At 41.2% G+C, this 21,152-nt stretch overlaps 1 protein-coding gene across 1 annotated transcript in view; it reads left to right on the forward strand.

Moving 5' to 3' along the window:
- Positions 1-21,152, forward strand: part of cpsf3 (cleavage and polyadenylation specific factor 3) — a 31,091-nt gene that overhangs the window by 7,888 nt on the left and 2,051 nt on the right. The window contains exons 8-17 of the mRNA XM_007906498.2: positions 4,013-4,188; positions 5,428-5,586; positions 6,334-6,480; positions 8,941-9,093; positions 10,471-10,579; positions 13,339-13,437; positions 15,654-15,748; positions 18,572-18,659; positions 19,293-19,362; positions 19,949-20,048. Of these exons, the coding sequence (XP_007904689.2) occupies positions 4,013-4,188; positions 5,428-5,586; positions 6,334-6,480; positions 8,941-9,093; positions 10,471-10,579; positions 13,339-13,437; positions 15,654-15,748; positions 18,572-18,659; positions 19,293-19,362; positions 19,949-20,048 (1,196 nt within the window). The remainder of the gene's footprint in view (positions 1-4,012; positions 4,189-5,427; positions 5,587-6,333; positions 6,481-8,940; positions 9,094-10,470; positions 10,580-13,338; positions 13,438-15,653; positions 15,749-18,571; positions 18,660-19,292; positions 19,363-19,948; positions 20,049-21,152) is intronic.

Consider the following 21,152-nt stretch of genomic DNA (forward strand, 5'->3'; position numbering starts at 1 on the left):
AAATCTCTTCAACCCTGATTCAGCGTTTTGCTCTCAGTATTTGGTGCAGTGTAAGAGGGGGCTCAGACATGTGAATTGCTCTGCAGCAGCACAAGCCAGAAGTCTGGAGTTTGTGTTCTCTCCCACACTAGCCAGCACAATCCTATCACCCCCATCCACGCTCAGCTCCACTAACTCCACAGCCCCCAGAGGATAGAGTCCAAGATCCTCATCCTCACTTTTGAATCCCTCCAGGGTCTTCCCGCAGCTCAGCTATGCAACCTCCTAAAATCCTCCCAACCCGCCTACTCCCACTGCTCGTGGAGTCCTGTAGCTCAGTGGTTACAACAAAACAACAACAACAAGATTCCATTTATAAAGCGCCTTTCACGTCGGGAGGACGTCCCAAGGCGCTGTACAGTTGGGTCAGGGCCCGAGCAGGGGGGAAATGGTCAGGCTGAGGGGGGGAAGGGAGGGAGCGAGGAGGGGGTAGAGAGTCGAGAGGGGAACTGAAGGCACGGTCAAAGAGAAAGGTCTTGAGACCGGCCTTGAAGGAGGAAAGGGAGGAGGCGGCGAAGGCACTGGGGGATAAGGTTCCAGAGCCTCGGGGGCTGAGAGGCTGAAGGCCCGGCCACCGATGGTAGGGCGGTTGGGGCGGGGGATGTGGAGCAGACCGGAGCCAGAGAAACGGAGGGTACGGGCAGGTAGGTAGGGGGATAGTAGGTCGGAGAGGTAGGAGGGAGTGAGGCTGTGAATGGCCTTGTAGATGAGGATGAGGATCTTGAAATCGATCCTCTGGGGGATGGGGAGCCAGTGGAGGCGAGCGAGGGTGGGAGTGATGTGGTCCCGAAGCCTGGTGCGGGACAGTACACGAGCTGCAGAGTTCTGAAACTCGCTTTGCAAGCGAGAGACCTGAGTTCAATTCCAGGCAGGGCGAAACCTTGGGCAAGTTTCCTTACTCCATACGCCTAATAATAATCCCTCCAAAGCCAAAAACAATAATAAATTGGTCATTTTCAATCTACGACTGTTTGTGGGACATTGCTGTGCGCAATTGGCTGCCACGTTCGCCCACAAATATACAGTCAATTCACTTTACAGTGTGTTCTGTGAAGCGCTTTGGGACGTCCTCCCGACGTGAAAAGCGCTATATCAAATGCAAGGATTATTATTAAGGTATTAACTTGCTTCACGTCCCTCAGCCCGGCGGTCGTGTATTCTGCTCCCACACTCTGGAACTCCATCCCAGAACCCTTCTGCCTCCCCCTTTCCCTCACCCCCTTTAAGGTCCATCTCAAGACCTTCCTCTTTCACTGTGGCTGAGGTCATCTTTCCCCACTACCCGAATTGAAGTGATGAGGAGCAGGAAGTAGAAATTGGGATTCCCTCTCCATATTGCTGGAGCAAAGCAGCATCTATATTGAATGGCATCACAAGGTGAAACAACAACAACAAATGACATTTATATAGCCCATTTTATGTCAGAAGGATGTCCCAAGTTGCTGGACAGTTAAGGGTTAGAATTAAGAGGGTGTATGTCCCACGCCTAGTAGGAGTGGGAGTGGAACTGTGGTCAAAGGCGGGGTCTTGAGAAGAGCTTGAAGGAGATACAGACAGTTGTCTCGTGAAATTACTTCTGATGGCTGTTTGGAGCACACAAAATTAACACTGGGGTGCCAATGGGCATTGAGTTTCGCCTAGCAGCCATCGATAAGCAAGTTCAAGATCCCCGTCCTCACCTTTAAGGCCATCCATGGCCTTGCCCCCTCCTACCTCTCTTGACCTTCTGACTCCCTACCAACTTGTCCACTCCCTCCGTTCATCAGGCTCCGACCTACTCCTGCCCGACCCACCCTACCATCGGTGGCCGGGCTTTCAGCCTCTCTGCCCCCACACTCTTGAACTCCATCCAACAGTCCCTTCGCCTCGCTTCCTCCCTCGCCTCCTTCAAGGCCGGTCTCAAGACCCTTCTCTTCGACCGTGCCTTTGGTCTCCCTCCTACCTCTCTGTCTTCCCTCACCCCAACACTACCCCTCCCCCATGCTCGGGCCCCGACACCTGACTGTTCAGCGCTTTGGGACATCCTCCTGACGTGAAAGGCGCTCTATAAATGTAATTTTGTTGTTGTTGTTGGTTAACTCTATTTGTTTACTGACCAGTGACCACATTTCACCTTTCCAAAAAAAATCAAATAGTGAGTTATTCACTGGGATTTTTTTCTTATGAATCTTGTTGTTTAATTAGCTTGTGCTGCTGATGATATATTATCCTGGTGTGGAGGGAGCTACTGAGCCTCACAGCTGTGGGAGCTGAATTAACATACACAGTGGCAGCTGAAGTACCAGGGTTAATGACTGTGTCTCAGCTGAAATTAATTCAACCCCCTCATGTTGGGCTCAGTAACTCCTCCAAAGAAGTCCTCCTCCTGCTTCAGCACTCGCTGTTTGCACAAAAACTTTACAGGAGAACTGCAGATAAAAATATTACAGAGAATTCTTTGCAACCCTACGATTTTGAATTGTTTAAATCCACGACTGTTTGTGGGACGTTGCTGTGCACAATTGGTTGCCGCATTTCGCCGACAAAACATAGTCAATTCACTTTACGGTATATTCTGTGAAGCGCTTTGAGACGTCTCGAAGATGTGATAAGGTGCTATATCAAATGCAAGGATTATTACATATTATATTAATACATATAATAATAATAATCCTTGCATTTGATATAGCGCTTTTCATGTCAGGAGGACGTCCCAAAGCGCTTCACAGAACACACTGTAAAGTGAATTGACTGTATATTTGTGGGCGAACGCGGCAGCCAATTGCGCACACAGCAATGTCCCACAAACAGTCGTAGATTGAAAATGACCAATTTATTATTGTTTTTGGTTTTTTGGAGGGATTATTATTAGACACTGATGATGACGATTTCTGGTACATTTTATTTTTTGGAACTTGATGACGATTTCTGGTACATTTTATTTTTTGGAACTTGCACTATTGGTGAATTCATTGTTCAATGGACATGGTATCAAATTGTTTTCAATACTACTAATTCTGTAATACTCCTGCTAATCACTATTGTTGAAATGGTAATTTTTGATTCTCGTCTAACCATTATACTCTGACTTCTCTTCCGTTGCTGGTTTCAGGTGGGGGCTCATTATAATTTGTGTAACAAATGGTAATTAAGTCTTAATGCTTGTGGGTATCATTCTGCTATTAATGTTGCTCTCAGGTGGAAAGCTTTCAGCGTAAGATGCTTATCCCACCAGAACCTATTAAATATTTAAATATCGTTTCCCTGAAGATTTGCATTCGAGCAAGTCTATAGGGAGACTGTTGTTTTGTCTCCGGCAGCTAAAGACACACCATGATAATGTATCTGTATCAATCTCTATGCAAGTGACATTGAATTGAGTGGATACCTTATTATTCTACTCATTAAATACAGATCTTTCCACTCATAGCAAGTTAATGGCTCCGTATTAGTTGGGACTCACGATGATGGTCGTTGAATGCCGATGGCAATTGATCGTCCACTTGTCTCTTATACCCGTGCTTTAACGTAATCATGGATGTTGCAGGACCCTGGAGCAGTCGTGCTAGCTCTCCCTCCCACAGAAGTAGTTTGAGGACTTCTACGTGTTTAACAAGGTGGACACAAGCTAGACAACACCAGAGAGAAAACCAATTGTCTGTATAGCTATAATATGCATGTGTAAATGCAAGTGTACACAGTGATTTAACCAATGAAAAGGATTGGATGTTAATTCGATTATTGAGCAGCCTGTTAATCCTTCTGAACATGGGCACATACATAACAGTAACTTTTACACAGTGGGCATAGTTACACTCCTAAAAAACTAACATCAGGGTGAAAAGCTATTTGGCTCGCTGGTACTTAACTATATTAACTATATGACGGGATAGGTAAAAGGAATCCTTAAATGAAGGAGGAAATAAAAATATGCCACAGAATGCTAATGAAAATCTATTTTCTAATGTGTGTGTGTGTGTTACTTTGCGTACAGATGAATATTGGCAGAACCATCCAGAACTGCACGACATACCCATCTACTACGCCTCATCTCTGGCGAAAAAGTGCATGGCTGTGTACCAGACCTATGTGAATGCTATGAATGAAAAGATCCGCAAACAGATCAGCATCAACAATCCTTTTGTCTTCAAGCACATCAGCAACCTGAAGGTAAAGTCGAGGCTGGTCGGGTGTTCAGGCTCTCAAATTCAGCTGTGGGAATTTTTCTGTAACCAAGATATTGAGTTTTTTTTTATTTTGTTTTGTTGACTACAATCGATCAACTATGGATTTGCAGACACCAAGATAATTGAACTCAGGGAATGTTTTGTTTAAGAAACCTTTATATAGCAATGTGCACAATACAGAAAGGTATAGTTACCAATCCAGAGAACAGCAAAAATGATTACAGGAGTTTCTTCTTTATCTTTTTTTCTTTGTCTTCATTTCTTTTTATTTGCTAGCTTTGTCTTCAATCCCAGGGCTTTTCCAATTTCCGGTAACTTATGGCTCAATATTTAAACTAGGAACAAACATGTTTTCGCGACTTTCAAGACCACTTGGTTTGTTTCACAGAAACCGTTTTCTTGTATTTATTCCTCACCTAACAAAGACCATCCCATTAAAACCTTCCTTCTCTACATGACCAAAGCAGTAAATACAAGTACATTAAATAAGGACTCGGGTTTGTACGTTCCTTCTCCCTCATCACTGCACTGAGCAGAGCACAGATATTAGATAAAGAAAAAGCAGACACGATTCATTTCTAGCAAGGTTACAAAAGTTACACAAGTCCAATCATCAGCAGTACAAATGTTCAGTCATTTTCCATTTTAGCCAAAATACATAGTAATACAACAAGATACTAGTTAATTTAACAAAGTTTCATCAATCTACAATGTTAAAGTGATTACAAATATATATATTTATGCTGGGAAACTTAGTAATATTGTTATATATATTCCATAAGGTATCATTCTTGTGTCAAGCTCATCTCGCCTTTATTGCTTCAGGCTTTAGAATATGTTAAAAGCAAAACTAATAGAGATGTGAAATCCAGGTGTACAGAACATCAACAACAAGTTGCATTTATATATCCCTCTTCATGAGGGGAGTATCTTGGAACACTGACAAATATCCAAAGCTAATAAAGTAGTTAGTTCCATTTTCAAATAATTTGATAGCTATGCCCCTGTATGTTTCCAGTAATTTCATTTTTTTTCACTTGCCCTGAGCTTTTCTTAAATAAAAATAAATACTATAAACAAAACATTTGATTCCTAGAACCTTCACACATACCATTTTCTGGAGCGCAACCAAACATGTACTGATTTGTTTTATCTCATAGAAGATGTCATTTGAGAGATCAAAATAGCTACCTAATGTTATCGTTTGACTTTTCTATTTAAGAGCATGGATCATTTTGATGACATTGGTCCCAGTGTGGTCATGGCCTCTCCTGGTATGATGCAGAGCGGGTTGTCCAGGGAGCTGTTTGAGAGCTGGTGCACTGATAAGAGGAACGGAGTCATTATTGCAGGTTACTGTGTTGAAGGCACACTTGCCAAGGTATGTAGAATTTACCAGTTTTTTTAAAAAAAAAATCTCAATTTTCTCTTCTGTTTAATGCCTTCTATTGGGTTATCGTTCCACAGTCCTCTCAAGAGTCTCAGCCGTGTGGGCATTAGTACCATAGAAATTTACAGCACACAAAAAGGCAATATGTTGCATTATGTCTTCAGATTAATTATTTCAGCCCTATTTACCAGTAGCTTTCTTCATACCCCTGTAATTTACTTATTTTTAGATACTTATCTAGTTCCATTTGAAAGTCGATATGGATTCTGCTTCAACCACCACTCCTGGCAACCACTCCATATCCTAACCACTCTGTGTGTGGAAACAAATTCTCCTAATTGATGCCTTCCAGTCACTGACTCACTGACCATTATTCATGGGTCAGCCTTCATAGCAAGGTTTATTATTCAAGTTATGTAAACCATGTGTTAAACATTTGTACAGAGGGAATTACAAGTGAGCATAAGAACAGAAGTGTAGGCTTTTTGTTCTGTTAAGCCTGATCCTGTTTATTTTTGAAAAAAATGCCAGCCTTTAATCCCTTTTCTCCAGATCACGAGCTGGTTTTACATCCCATTTATCACGCATTAAACATCTCAATAAATTCTCATAATTTATAGCTTTCAAATTAATGCCTTTCCATTAGCTGATAATTAATAATTCAGTAATTTCTTGCATTCAATATTTGGGTTATTACTGTGTTACTCATTACGCTTGTATTCTGTTTTACAACTCTAGCACATTATGTCTGAGCCTGAGGAGGTAACAACTATGTCTGGGCAAAAATTACCCCTGAAGATGTCAGTGGATTACATCTCATTCTCTGCACACACAGACTACCAACAGACCAGTGAATTTATTCGTGCACTGAAGCCACCCCATGTGGTTAGTACTGAATTGCAAAGTTATTTTATTTATTTGTGTTTTGCATTTTCTTTGGAGAAAAGTTTCCCCAAATCTCCAGCTGAGAAGGCAGGCAGGTGGCAGCTTGCAGGCCTTAGCCGATCACTCTCTCTACACACGTAGATAAAAACATATGCAATTGGAGTTAGGCTCAGCTGGTAGGACTCTTGCCTCTGAGTTAGAAGGTTGTGGGTTCTAGTCCCATGTCAGAACTTTGCAGTCATAATCCAAGCTGACACTGCTGGGGGAATGCTGTATTCCTGGAAGTGCTTTTGGATGAGAAGTTAAACAATCTACATGTCTAGGTGGATGTTAAAGATAATTATCCTTGCATTTGTCTAGTGCCTTTCATGTCGGGAGCACATCTAAATCCAGTGAAGTGAGTAATCGTGGGTGAACGTCGCAGTCCAATTGGGCAGTACAATGCCCGGGAGAAACTCCCTTCTCTTTTCGAGTAGTGCCATGGGATCTTTAAACATCTACTTGAATAGGCAGTGGTCAGGCTTAACATCTCATCTGAAGAACAGTAACAGTAACTCTGACAGTCAAGCACACCCACAGCACTGTTAACCTAGGCCATGGGTTCAGTTCTGTGGCACTGTTTGGATTAAAAAGGAAAGTGCTGTCAGCAATTTGGCTCCTATTCCCCTGGACTTGCTGAGTTTATTTTCCTCATTGTCCTTGGCAAAGCTCCCAGTCTTTGCATGGAAACACTGCCAAGCTTGAGAACACACTATCTGTAAAGTTGCACAGCATGTTGGGATTCTATTATTATGTTGTTTTCGTATTTTCTTTCTATATAATCTTTATAATCAAACACTGTTTCAGCCCAGAAAAAGGCTGTTCTGGCCCATCAAATCAGTGCTGGTGTTTTTCTCCATATGAGTTCCCTAACTGAATCCACTCTCCTGCTTGCTCCCCATATCCTTTAACATTCCTCCCTCTTCAAGCACCTGTCTAATTCTCTTTTAAACAAATTTGTGAACTTTGCTTCAATAAAGGTGTAGGGCAGAGAATTCTGTCATCCTAAATAGTCCACCCACTCCAAGGCTGTTTATGGGATGTTAAATCTTTACTCTTTTGTTTCCTAGTTTAAATATTCCATTACTATTTACTGTGTCATAACACTTTGCGGCATCACGGGTAAGTTTTCTGTTTGTTTCTGATGCATCACGGTGTGCTGTTGTAGTGCTATGCCGTTAGCCCCTGATAGAAAGTTGCTGAACACTTGCACTGCTGTGCCTTCAAGTGAAATTGTATGGCTAACTTTGTGACCTTGTTCAACCTGATTAATGTTGGTTGTTAGACCTGATTGGTGCTTGTTATCCTTTCCTTGCTTGGTTTGGTACGTTAATGAGGAGATAGGATGTGTCACCAGATGGTACTTGTCTTATGCGAAGAAGTAAAATGAAGAAGCAGTGTTGGCAGAGCCAGATTAAGAGTTCGATGGCCCTAAACCAGATCACATTTGGGGCCCTTTGTTCTATGCCCTCAATTTGCAACAATGCCTTTTTAAAATACTTTCTTGTGTGACTTCATAATTGCAAATATGTCAACTAAATGATCAAAACTTGGTGTAAGCATCAAATCATGCTCAATAGACAGGATTGTGAGTGCATTCCGTCAATCCTGGATCATTGCAGTTCTGAGTGATTTTTTGATGAGACTCATCTTTGAGAATGAGCGTTCACCTTCTGTTCACAGTCTGCTCCTGGTCATGTTAAGAACGCAGCTGCCACATTTGGAAATATTGATTCCAAGTGATTCTGTTTCATGTACTTTAGAATTTCTTGTGGAATTTTCTCACACTCCGTAGGTGAAATGAAATCCAGAAAGTGCATAAATTCATCAACACTGTCTGCATCAAAATCTTTTTTCAGCACCACTAAGGTGAGCTCTGTTGCTGCTCCTGCTCTCCACGCTGCTTCTTACCTCCTGTTGTGGGTCTCTTCCAATCGCTCTCCGCGTTGTCTCCCACAAGGGTGTGCAAGGCACGAGGCTGCGTGGAGATTGACCGAAACAGAGATGCAACCGGGAGGTATAGGAGTCAGTCATATCTGGGCTGCCTCAGACCTCGGGTCTTAAAGCATGGTTTACCTGGTTTATTGGTTAATCCAGCCCTGAGTGTTAGTGTGCTAATTAACATAAAGATATGTGACGTCCTGCAAAATGTATAACTCGTCTGTGGACTGCATGATGATAAGGATGAAAGGATATGTCCAATGAAGCTCGCAACAATAAAACACATCAACACTAGTAACATCCTCGTGAATCTGTGCTGCACCATTTTGATTTTTTTATATATCCAGTACTGCAGATCACTATTTACGAGGGGACAGTATATTTGGTTTAACTCCGGAAACATTTGAAGCATTTTATTGTGTGCTGTAGAATCTTGTGTTGAGACATTCTGTTTCTGAGCGTCTGGGTCTCCCTCCACAGCTGCTGGTACATGGAGAACAGAACGAGATGGCCAGGTTGAAGGCAGCGCTTATCCGGGAATACGAAGACAATGATGAGGTTCACATAGAAGTCCACAACCCACGCAACACTGAGGCTGTGACACTTTACTTCAGAGGAGAAAAACTGGCCAAGGTAATTGCTTGTGGGAGCTCAGGCCCTTGCGATATGAAGTATCATTTTTCTAGTGGCAATGAACTGTGGCGTTTGTTTTAACAAGAATCCTATCACCAGCTCCACTATCCACCACACAGTGAAAGAACACGGCTAGTCTGAGCTCCTTGTTTTCTCTTCAACCGTGCCTTCAGCTCCCCTCTTGACTCTCTAACCCCTCCTCGCTCCCTCCCTTCCCTCCCCCTGACCATTTACCCCCTGCTCGAGTCCCGACAACTGTCCGGCGCCTTGAGACGTTCTCCCGATGTGAAAGGCGCTCTATAAATGGAATCTTGTTGTTATTGTTATTTGACAACTTTTGTCACATTCAAGCCAATAATATAAAATTTGCCCCAAATTCTTATTCTAAAGCAGGGGTTAGTCTCCCTTGATAGCTTTGTGGATAAAGGCCACTATAAAGTTTGGTAAAGTCTCAAGTTCAGTCCCTGATCTGTGCCCAAGTTAGCTGCTTTCAGCAAGGACTTGATCTTCCTTCACTAAGTAGAAGTTCAATTGGGCAGGGTTCTGGCTCCAGGTATTCCTGCCAGAATGTGTATGTAAACATATATAGACACATAATCGACCAGGTCAGGGTTAATCTGGTTTCTGATACACTCTCTCGACCCTGTCCAATATACGTACAAAAAATATATTTTGTAGGAGTAGGGGGAAGGAGTAGAGAGGAGGAAATCTGAATCCAATAAGATTTATTGCTTCAGGTTTAGTGGAAAAACTGTAATAATAATAATCTTTGCATTTGTTATAGTGCCTTACTGCTTGGTTAAGGTGTCTCAAAGTGCTTCACAGGATATACTGTAAAGTAGTGTGGCAGTATAGGATGTTTGCGGGTGGTAGCAGAAAGGTAAACCCTTTCTACATCTAATTCCATTTGAGTATTTAGCTGTAAAATGAATTTAGGGGAACATAAAATATGAATCTGAATTTCTTCAGTGCTTTTTTTCTCTTCTCCCCCCGCCCCCGTATTTGCCCTGAGGTCCCAGAGTCTGATCATCTCCAGTCAGTCCTGAATTTCTGTAATAATTTTTTCTTAACTTATCACAGATTTCTAGCTGTAAACCTCCTGTTTATACTTTGCCAGAGTACATGGTAAACGCCAGTTGACTCACTCTGATTTTGAGATGCAAGTAGTTTGCAAACATAATCTTTCAGCTATAATCTTGCATTGTTTTTGCTGCCGCTGTAAAATGTCGCCATAATCCCATCTGAGGGTGGAGGTAAGATCAAGTAAGGATCTGTATTAAGCACTCTGAGATGCTGCCTTGCCTGGAGGGCACTATATAAGTTCAAATTGTTGTTGCTGTTGTATTATTGTCTTTATTTCTTCTTTACTTTTGACAGGTGATGGGCTGCTTGGCAGACAAAAAGGCTGATCAAGGTCAAAGGATTTCAGGAATACTTGTAAAAAGAAACTTTAACTATCACATCCTCATACCGTCTGATCTGTCCAGTGAGTAATTCACCCCCATACGTGTTCTTTAATTTACTACTTCTTCAGGCGAAAAGGAAATTCAGTTATTGTTGAAAGAGACTTTAGAGAGTGACAATTTCAAGTTTCACTAAGTTCATACCTGTGTAACAATGCGGAAAAGCAGGCTCAGTTGGTAACATTCATGCCTCCGAGTCAGAAGGTTGTGGGTTCAAGCCCCATGTTGGGAGTTTGAACTCACTCACTCTGAGCTGACAGTCCAGTACAGTGCTGGGGGTGTGCTGCTGAGATCAGGTCAACCATGTCATCACTTTTTTTCCTGAACAAGCACTTCCTAATTTAATTCAGGCCTATCATTGGACCACTTCTTTTATCAGGAGTGTTTTTTGCTTTTGTAAAAAAAAACAAGCTGCCTGTCTGATTGTCAAATGAAAGGACTATGCACGTCATAACTCAGAAAAAGTTTTTTATCTCCAATTCCACATTGTGAGGAGTCCTATGTGGCTGCGCTGTTTGCAAACGTTAACTCATGGTGTCAGCCACGTTTAAAATTTCATTTGATCGGTTGGCACAGTGCCTAGTATTTGTACAGTAAGGATTTTTAATGCATATTTTTATTTTAAAACTTCTTTAGAAGTGAGGTAAGAGAGATATTTCACTGTTCAAGCCAAATGTGGGAGAGCAGGGATAATTAGCAGCCATGTTGTCTCCATTTTTTTTAAAAATGTTCCCGTGAACTAAATGGGCAATTCTTGGAATCAGCAAGTGTAGAGAGATTGGATTTTTAAAACAATTTCCTGAATCCAATGTCCTTTTCCGACAATAAATGCAGCATAGGGTAGGTTTGTGACAACTTGGAGTCCAGGTGTATTTGCTGACTTCACGTTATTTCATTTGCCAGAAGTTTGTGGAGTCAACAAAATTAGCAAAGAATTATACAGCACAGAAGGAGGCCATTCGTGTTTGTGCCGGCTCTTTTAACAGCTTATCCAAATCAATCCCATTCCCCCGCTCTCTCCCCATAGCCCTGCAAACTTGTCCTCCCCAAATAATTATCTACTTCTCTTAAAAGTTGTTATCGAATGGGCTTCCACCACCCTTTCAGGCAATGCATTCCAGATCCGAACAACTCGCTGTGTGAAAAAATTTCTCCTCACCTCCCCTCTGTTTCTTTCAACAACTATTTTAAATCAGTGTCCTCAGGTTACCAATCCACCTGCCATTGGAAATAGTTTCTCCTTGTTCATCCTATCAAATCCCCTCATAATTTTGAAACCTTCTATTAAGTCTCCTATTAACCTTCTCTGCTCCAAGGAGAATAATCCTAGCTTCTCAAGCCTCTCCTGATAACTGAAGACACTCATTCCTGGTACCATCCTGTAAATCTCCTGTGCATCCTCTCCAATGCCTTGACATCTTTCCTAAAATGTGGTGCCCAAAATTGAACACAATACTCTAGCTGAGGCCTAACCAGTGTTTTGTAAAAGTTCATCATAACTTCCTGATTTTGTATTCTGTGCCTCTATTTATAAAGCCTAGTATCCCATATGCTTTTTAACAGCTTTATCTCCCTGTCCTGCCGCCTTCAAAGATTTACTTATATGACTCCCCAGGACTCTCTGTTCCTTCACCCCCTTTAAGATTCTACCATCAGCTTATATTCCCTTCCCTCATTCTTCTTCCAAAATGTATCATTTCGCATTTCTCCACATTAAACTTCATCTGCCACATGTCTTCCCATTTTACCAGTCTGTCTATGCCCTCTTGCAGTGCTACTATCCTCCTCACCGTTTACTACTTTTCCTGGCTTAGTACCATCTTTAAACTTGGAAATTGTACTCCCTATATACCCAAGTTCAGATCATTTATATAGATCAAATAATAATAATAATCCTTGCATTTAATATAGCGCTTTTCACGTCTTGTAGACGTCTCAAAGCGCTTCACAGAATATGCTGTAAAGTGAATTGACTGTATATTTGTGGGCAAAATGCGGCAGCCAATTGCGCACAGCAGTGTCCCACAAACAGTCATGGATTAAAAATGACCAATTTATTATTGTTTTGTTTTTTGGAGGGATTATTATTAGGCGTGTGGAGTAAGAAAACTTGCCCAAGGCTTTGCCCTGCCTGGAATTGAACCCAGGTGTCTCGCTTGCAAGGCGAGTGCTCTAACCACTAAGCTACAGGACTCCACAAAGGACTCAAAAGAGCATCTGGATAAAATATTCTTATAGACTAGTCAAATTAAATAGGATGTTCCGGCTACACAGGCCATTTGGCCCAACTAATTCATCCTAGTGTTTATACTCCACATGAGCTGATACCTCTCTCTAACCTCTGTTCCTATTCTGAGATAATGAGATAAGATAACTCTCCTCTTAAACTGGAAAACTTCTAATAGCTCAGATAATCGACTACACTGAAGAAAGAGATACATTTTTTAAAAAAAGACAAGCTGCCTGCCTGAATCACATTAAAGGACTATCTATGTACATCACAGATCAGAAAAAAATTATGCTTTCAAAGCTTCATATGATTTAAGGAGAATTCAATGTTTGGTTATTTCTTAGCTATCTAGACTCAATTATCTACTCCCTTGACTGACAGGTTGGTGTGTGTATTTGTTTAGTTTCAAATTCTGTAAATTGTCTAATTCTAAATTTAGCATTACCATCATCTATCTGTGTTTCCAGACTTCTGTTAATGCGTAGATTGTACTGGTGTTTGTGTACACTTAAGGATAAAATGACGTTTTTCCCTTTTACCAATGTTTAACAGTTTACACTGACTTGGCAATGAGCACAGTGACTCAGACGCAGGCTATACAGTACTCTGGACCCTTCATGCTATTGGCACATCATCTCCAAACTCTTGCAGGTTTGTAAATTATTTTGTTGTTCTCTTTTCTTCCCTAGTCCTCTCTTTGAGGTACTAATTAGCTGGGGACAGCTCCGTGGATGTTGACAGCCCTCCAGTACTTTTCCTCAAATACCAATTCTTCATGTGTGCAATTTAAAAAGTGTCCTGGCTAATAATCTCCCAGAAAAAAATCAGTCAGTCACTACATGGCTGCTTGTGGGACATTGCAATGGGCAAATTGGCTGTCGCATTGGCCTGCAAGTGCACAGTCCCTAGACTTTACAGTAAATCTTGAAGGTCTCACGTCTCAACAAACAAACAACAATAGAGCTTTTCACATTGGGAGGATGTCCCAACGCCAACTACATGATAAAGCACCATATCAAATGCAATGGTTGGTGAATCAACTATAGGCATCAATTTAACATAATAATAATCCTTGCATTTGATATAATCCTTGCATTTGATATAGCGCCTTATCATGTCGTCGAGACATCTCCAAGTGCTTCACAGAATATACTGTGTAAAGCACACAGCAGAATCCACAAACAGTAGTGGATTAAGTGTTCAAATTTATTTTTAAAGGCATTATTACCCCCAGAAAGCGATCCACCAATCAACTAACAACAAGGTTCCTACTTAGCTAGGTAAACAGAAGCATGTGAAGTAAGGAAACTTGCCTAAGTTTTCGCCCTGCCCAGGAATTGAACCTGGGTCTTCTCACTTGCGAGGCGAGTTTTCTAACCAATATGCTACAGCACAAGGATTGGGTAGATAGATAGATAGATGGAATGCCCTGCCATGAACGTTGGTTGAGGCAAAAGCCATATTGGCTTTCTAACAGGAACTAGATATATATATAAAAAGGTACATTGTGAGGGAATGGAGCAAAGGCAAGTAAATAGAACTCAAAAACAATTGTTCTTATAAAGACCCAACGCAGATTCGATGGATCGATTGGCCTCTGTGCTGTAAATTTCTATAGTTCGATGATGAAGTGGAGTCCTGTAGCTCAGTGGTTAGAGCACTCGCTTTGCAAGCGAGAGACCTGAGTTCAATTCCAGGCAGAGGGCGAAACCTTGGGCAAGTTTCCTTACTCCACACGCCTAATAATAATCCCTCCAAAAAACCAAAAACAATAATTAAATTGGTCATTTTCAATCTACGACTGTTTGTGGGACATTGCTATGCGCAATTGGCTGCCGCGTTCGCCCACAAATATACAGTCAATTCACTTTACAGTGTGTTCTGTGAAGCGCTTTGGGACGTCCTCCTGACGTGAAAAGCGCTATATCAAATGCAAGGATTATTATTATTATTATTATTATGAAGATTATTATTGTGCATGATCCAAGATAGTGAATGTCAGCATCTAGTTCAAGAGTTTTGGTGTTTTTTTCAAGTGTTATCATGGGATAACAGCCATGACTGATCCTGTCCTTGCCCAAAATCCATTTCCCCTTTCAAACAGGGATAACATTAGGAACCGTTGTTGATATTAGCTTTCCCTTGACCAGAGTACAGTGCATTGTCCTTACTGCGCTGATTAAGGTCACATACCTTGACATAGACCTTAAGGTGACTGAATTTGAGACCTCTCCTGTCTGTGGATCAGTGACACACACATAATAAAATGCTCAATGAGTCACTCGTGGGGGGGTGGATTTTGACGTTTCAAGGACAATTATTTATTTACCCATAGGTATTTTTGAGCTTGATTCTAGCCATTATGCTTGGCTTAAAACTTGTATATATGTAAATAATAATAGTAATCCCTGCATTTGATAGAGTGAGATGTGGTGGAATCCTGTAGCTCAGTGGTTAGAGCACTCGCTTCGCAAGTGAAAGAGCTGGGTTCATTTCCCAACAGGGTGAAACCATGGGCAAGTTCCTTAATCCACATGTTTGATAATAATCCCTCAAGAAAATAATGCAATAATAATTTGGTGACTCAATGCATGACTGCTTGTGGGACACTGCTGTGCGCAATTGACTGCCGCATTTCACCCACAAATATAGTCAATTCAATTTACAGTATATTCTGTGAAGCGCTTTGAGACGTCTAGAAGACGTGAAAAGCACTATATCAAATGCAAGGATTATTATTGTGCAGTGTTTACAACATCCACATAACTATCAGAATAGTAGGTACTGAATATTGTAAAGACACAGTCCTCCTTTGCACAAACATGCTTTTTTGGGTAACTACTTTCTGTGATTGAATTACTTTTCAGATGATGTGGAGGAAATAGAAGTTCAGGAAAAGCCAGCACTGAGAGTCTTCAAAGCCATCACAGTGATTCAGGAGCCAGGCATGGTGGTGCTGGAGGTGAGGTTATTTAATACCATTTATCAGCTCTTGTTTCTTTCTTTACCCTCACATTAATTTGGAGTGAAACTGTCAAAAATGCAGACTTAATCGTAACTTTCATCAGTACAATGAATGCTTCACTGAAGCTGCACAAAAGTAATAATAATAAAAATAATCATCCTTGCATTTGATATAGCGCCTTATCACGTCATCGAGATGTCTCAAAGCGCTTTATAGAATATGTTGTAAAGTGAATTGATTGTATATTTTGTAGGTAAAACATGGCAGCCATTTCCACACAGCAGTGTCCCACAAACAGTCATGGATTAAGTGACCAAATTATTGATTTTTGATTTTTTATTTTTACCCCTGGAAAGCAATCCATCGATCGACTTACAATCGGGTTCCTACTTAAACAGAGGAGTGTGGAGTAAGGAAACTTGCTTAGGGTTTCGGCCTGCCCAGGAATCGAACACGGGTCCTCTCGCTTACCAGGCGGGAATTGAGACGATTGTTTTTTTTCTGCCTCGCTCTTCCCCATGAATCACTTGATTACCCTCCGGTGGTTTGTCCAGCAGCCTGAGTAAGATTATAAATCCCACTCAATTGAAGCAAAATAGTTTGATAGAAATTATTGTATTTTTTCATGAATCTCCCCGCTCCCCATTCTCATCTCTTTTAAAGGCTACGGTGGTAAGGTTTATTGGATCCTGACAGCCCATGACAAAGTAGATAAGCTCTGACCATTGGATCTATTTTGTGCCATGTGTAAATGGTATGTAGAGAGGAAGTCCGTCCATTACGCAGAGTTGCAAGACTTGGACTCAGGCCCAAGAGCTCATTATAGCAGAAGTCTTGTGACTACACGCACTCAGAACAAAACAATATATGTCAGAGGTACTTTTTCCAGTGGTCACACAGCATTTATGCCAATAGATTGCTTTAGTTAGATGTCACTGTCTGTTTAATGGATGGCCATCTCTGGTAACTTATTTCACAATTCTTTTAACCTTTCTATTTAAAAAAAGCTGTTCTGCCTGACCTCTCTGCTTCATCCCATTTAATGTTCAACTTATCCTTCGGCATTTAAACGCCAGCCTAGTCAATGATGTCAGCAACAACTTTGACAATCCGCTTTGCAATCTTGCATGTAAAATGTAGATGTTCAATTTGCACTTTCAATGTACAACTAGAGAACATTGGTACAAAATTAACTAGCCTAAAGTGAGCTTTAAAAATAACCTGACCCACAGAGTAGTGTAACAGATTCTCAACAAAAAAGGGTATTCAAAGTATAAGAAGCGTAGATGGATATTGTGGAGGTTTGATAAGACTGTCTTTGGGCATCAATGAATTAAATTAGCTGACCTTCCTCTTAAGATTGCTAAATACATGAGGTAGAGTTCATATGAGATTAGCTTGCATGATTGGCAGAAAGAGAAGTGGTGAATGGCCTTTTTTAACTCCGTGCTTGCAAACTGAAAAGGGGAATATTATTTCACAATAGCAGTTTGGTTAAAGAAAGTAATTTGGCCCTATTTGATCTCATCCTTCCAGAATACCCACCCTACCATTTTCACATTATGACATCCAGCTGTTCTTATGTGCACTGCCCTCAAATACCCTTTCTGTTATCCTAGTTGTTAATAATAATCCTTGCATTTGATATAGCTCGTCTTACAGCACCTTGGGACGTCCTCCCAACGTGAAAAGCGCTATACAGATGTAATCTTGTTGTTGGTGTTATCACGTTCAAGATGTCTCAAAGCATAATATCCTGTAAAGTGAATTGACTCTATATTCTGTAGGCGAAACGCAAAAGACGATTACACACAGCAGTGTCCTGCAAACAATAGTGGATTGAGTGACCAATTTATTATTATTTTCTATTATTTTATTTTGAAGGAATTATTACCCCTGGAAAAGCAATCCGCCAATTGACTAACAATTGGGTTTCTACTTACTGCTAGGTAAACAGAGGTGTGTGGAGTAAGAAAACTTGGCCAATGTTTCAAGCCACCTGGAAATTGAACTCAGGTCTCTCGCTTGTGAGGCGAGTGCTCTAACCACTAAGCTACAGGACTCCACTTAATAATAATCCTACATTTGGTAGGATATCCCAAAGTGTTTCACAGGATATCCTACAAAGTACAGGGATTGTGTGTTTTGTAAGCGAATGCTGCAGCTAATTTCACACAGCAAGTCACACAAACAGACATGAAGTGAGTGACCAATTTTATATGGGGGGTGGGGGGGTGTTGTTGGCCAGGTCACCAGGAAAACTCCCTTCTCTTCAATAGGACCACAGGATTTTTTTATGGAGTCCTGTAGCTCAGTGGTTAGAGCACTCGCTTTGCAAGTGAGAGACCTGAGTTCAATTCCAGGCAGGTCAGGGCGAAACCTCGGGCAAGTTTCCTTACTCCACACGCCTAATAATAATCCCTCCAAAACCAAAAACAATAATAAATTGGTCATTTTCAATCTACGACTGTTTGTGGGACATTGCTGTGCGCAATTGGCTGCTGCGTTCGCCCACAAATATACAGTCAATTCACTTACAGTGTGTTCTGTGAAGCGCTTTGGGACGTCCTCCCGACGTGAAAAGTGCTATATCAAATGCAAGAATTATTATTATATTATTATTTTTAACATCCACCTGAACAGGGAGGTAGGACCTCGGTTTAACATCTCATCTGAAGGAACAGGCCTTCAGTGTAAAGAAATGCTTCCTGGTGTCTGTTCTGAAATTGTGCTTCACAAACCTGAACCTGTGAAAGGATTTTATATTTTGGTAAACCTACCCGAGTAATTATTTTATGTGTGTGCGTTTTCCCCTTATAGTGGGTGGCAAATCCACTGAATGACATGTATGCAGATGCAGTGATGACGGTGATCTTGGAAGTGCAATCAAACCCTAAAGCACAGAAAGGTGTGATATCTACTTGAATTGTTGTAGTATAGTGTTCTGTTGGCTTTTGGATAGTACTACCTATAATTGATAAAACTGGCTTGAAAAGTATTTGTTGAAAAATGACAACAGGAATCAAGCCTTAACCTCCGGACATAAAGGGAGTGAGAGCCTTGTACAAGATGCTGACCTGCAGGGACTCAGCTCAGAAAGGATCTCTGGTCAGAGCAGACTTCTATTGAGTTGGTGTCATGTGCACATATCTCCCTTCAAGAACTGCATTTTATTTTCCATTTGTGAGGCCAAGGACTGCATGACCCTGGAGCAGAGTTTTATCTGTTTGAGGAGGAAATAGCCTGTGGTATTCATGTGCACTTGAATGTGTTGCATAATAAGACTGAGCAGTGTAGGCAAGTAGTTCATTCTGCATTGCAGGACTCTTGCTGACTCAGCTCTCTGTAAAATAGAAGCTGGCATTTTTGTTTACTATGAACAGAATTCTTTAGTTTTTAACATTTCTATGATGGAAACATAATTACAATGAAGCTTCATACGGCACATAGATAAACAACAACTGTAATGTGTAGTTTACTTAAAATATATATTTTCATTAATCCGGCTCCATTGATTACTAAATATTTGTACTTTCTTCAGCTGTGCAGCAAAATACAAGCAAGAAGGTTGATGAAGAGACTTATACGAAAAGGGTGGAGATCATGCTACAGTATGTGATTATCTTGTTTGAAATTTTGTGCGTCAGATTTGAAGCAGAACAATGTATATGTCTTATAGGTTGTTTTTTTGGTGCATAGCTGATTTGACCACGATAAGTGATGAGCAAAACAGAATTATTCCCACTTTCAGTTTGTCTGGAGGGAATACATATTAAAATGTACATTTTGTGTAAAATGTGCATCAAAATACAAGGAATGGATGTGGAATTCAACATTGAGCAAATATCTGTCTGTCCCATAGCTTAAATGTTTTTTTTCTGACATTTACCCAGCAGTATTTGCACAAAATGGTTATATAAATTAATTTTGATCTCTATTACAATATTCCAATTGAGTGCAATTCATTATGATTACAATATAGAGTTAATTAACCAAGAGTTGGGGTGTACCAATAAAAAAAGTGAAAAATAAAACAGTTCTACAGTATATTTGTGAAGGCCTCACTGGAATTGAGAGTGATGACGGGTTTTAATTCTGCCCCAAGCTACAGACGCAGATGAAGAAACCTGTGGTTTAATTTTTCTTTCCAGTCCTTTGAAGAGACATTAATTTGCTTATTTGGCAATTTCCTTTCAGGGATATGTTCGGGCAAGAATGTGTGGCAAAGTCCAAAAGTGGCAAATCTCTGTCAGTAACCGTGGATGGAAAGACGGCAAATATTTCCCTGGATACACGGGTAAGTGCCTGTGTGAGTTCTTGACCAGATGAAAAGGTTACTATTGGTGCAGGCAGGAATAGACTTATGCAAAGAGGGTGTAGAACCTGTTTCGGTATGTGACTATCTTATTTGAAATTCTGTACATCAGACTTGCATTCCTCCCCTCCCACCCCACCCCCCAAGCTGCTTAAATACAGTCCCACCCTCCTCCTCTTCTCACGCATATGTTCTGATATGCCAACGATTATGTAATTGGGAGCGTGAGGGAGTAGGCTGCAGAATGCCTGTGGTTTCTAAGCGTGCTCTTTCATCAGTGTACCAGTAGGAGGTGTACACTATCAGGACATGGGCAGGGCTGTCTTCATAAATCTCCATAAAATGTGTGGCATGTTCAGACTAACCGACCGGCCACACCTTTACTGTGTTGAAGTATCTTGCTTGAAAACTGCTGAATCCACTGATTCAGGAGTTAAGAGTTTCTGAACACAGGCCAAGAAAAGAGCCGCAGCCACCAGCAGCAATGATTAACTGCTGCAGAGATCAGTGGAATAGCAAGCAGTACTTTCTTTCTGTGATGTGCTTTTTATCGCATGTATTTTGTTTCTGTACTAATGTAAAATTCAGTTACCTATCGAGCAGGATTAGTATTTTACAGTAGCCTGCCAACCAACACGATTATTTGTGATTCCAGACTGATCAAAAGGAGGATTAGGGTCCCTCACCAAGCTAGCCTGGGTGAGGTATAGGTGCTTTGGTTCAGTAGGTTGTAACTTCAACCTCTGCTAGGTCTTGAGCCCACTTTTGCAGAGGTTCTGGGAGATCATCATTGACAAACTGGATCAACAAGGCTATGTGATTCACTGGATTTTGTTAAAACAATAACAACAACAAGATTGCATTTATAGAGCGCCTTTCACGTCAGGAGGATGCCCCAAGGCGCTGGACAGTTGGGTCGGGACCCGAGCAGGGGGGAAATGGTCAGGGTGAGGGGAGGGAAGGGAGGGAGCGAGGAGGGGGTAGAGAGTCGAGAGGGGAGCTGAAGGCACGGTTGAAGAGAAAAAGCATTAAGTGTTGTATGTGGATATCCAAGAACAACAAATTACATTTATATTGCGCTTTTCA

Source organism: Callorhinchus milii, unplaced genomic scaffold (genome assembly GCF_018977255.1).
Source record: "Callorhinchus milii isolate IMCB2004 unplaced genomic scaffold, IMCB_Cmil_1.0 Scaffold3, whole genome shotgun sequence".
In the NCBI taxonomy this organism is placed as follows: domain Eukaryota; kingdom Metazoa; phylum Chordata; class Chondrichthyes; order Chimaeriformes; family Callorhinchidae; genus Callorhinchus; species Callorhinchus milii.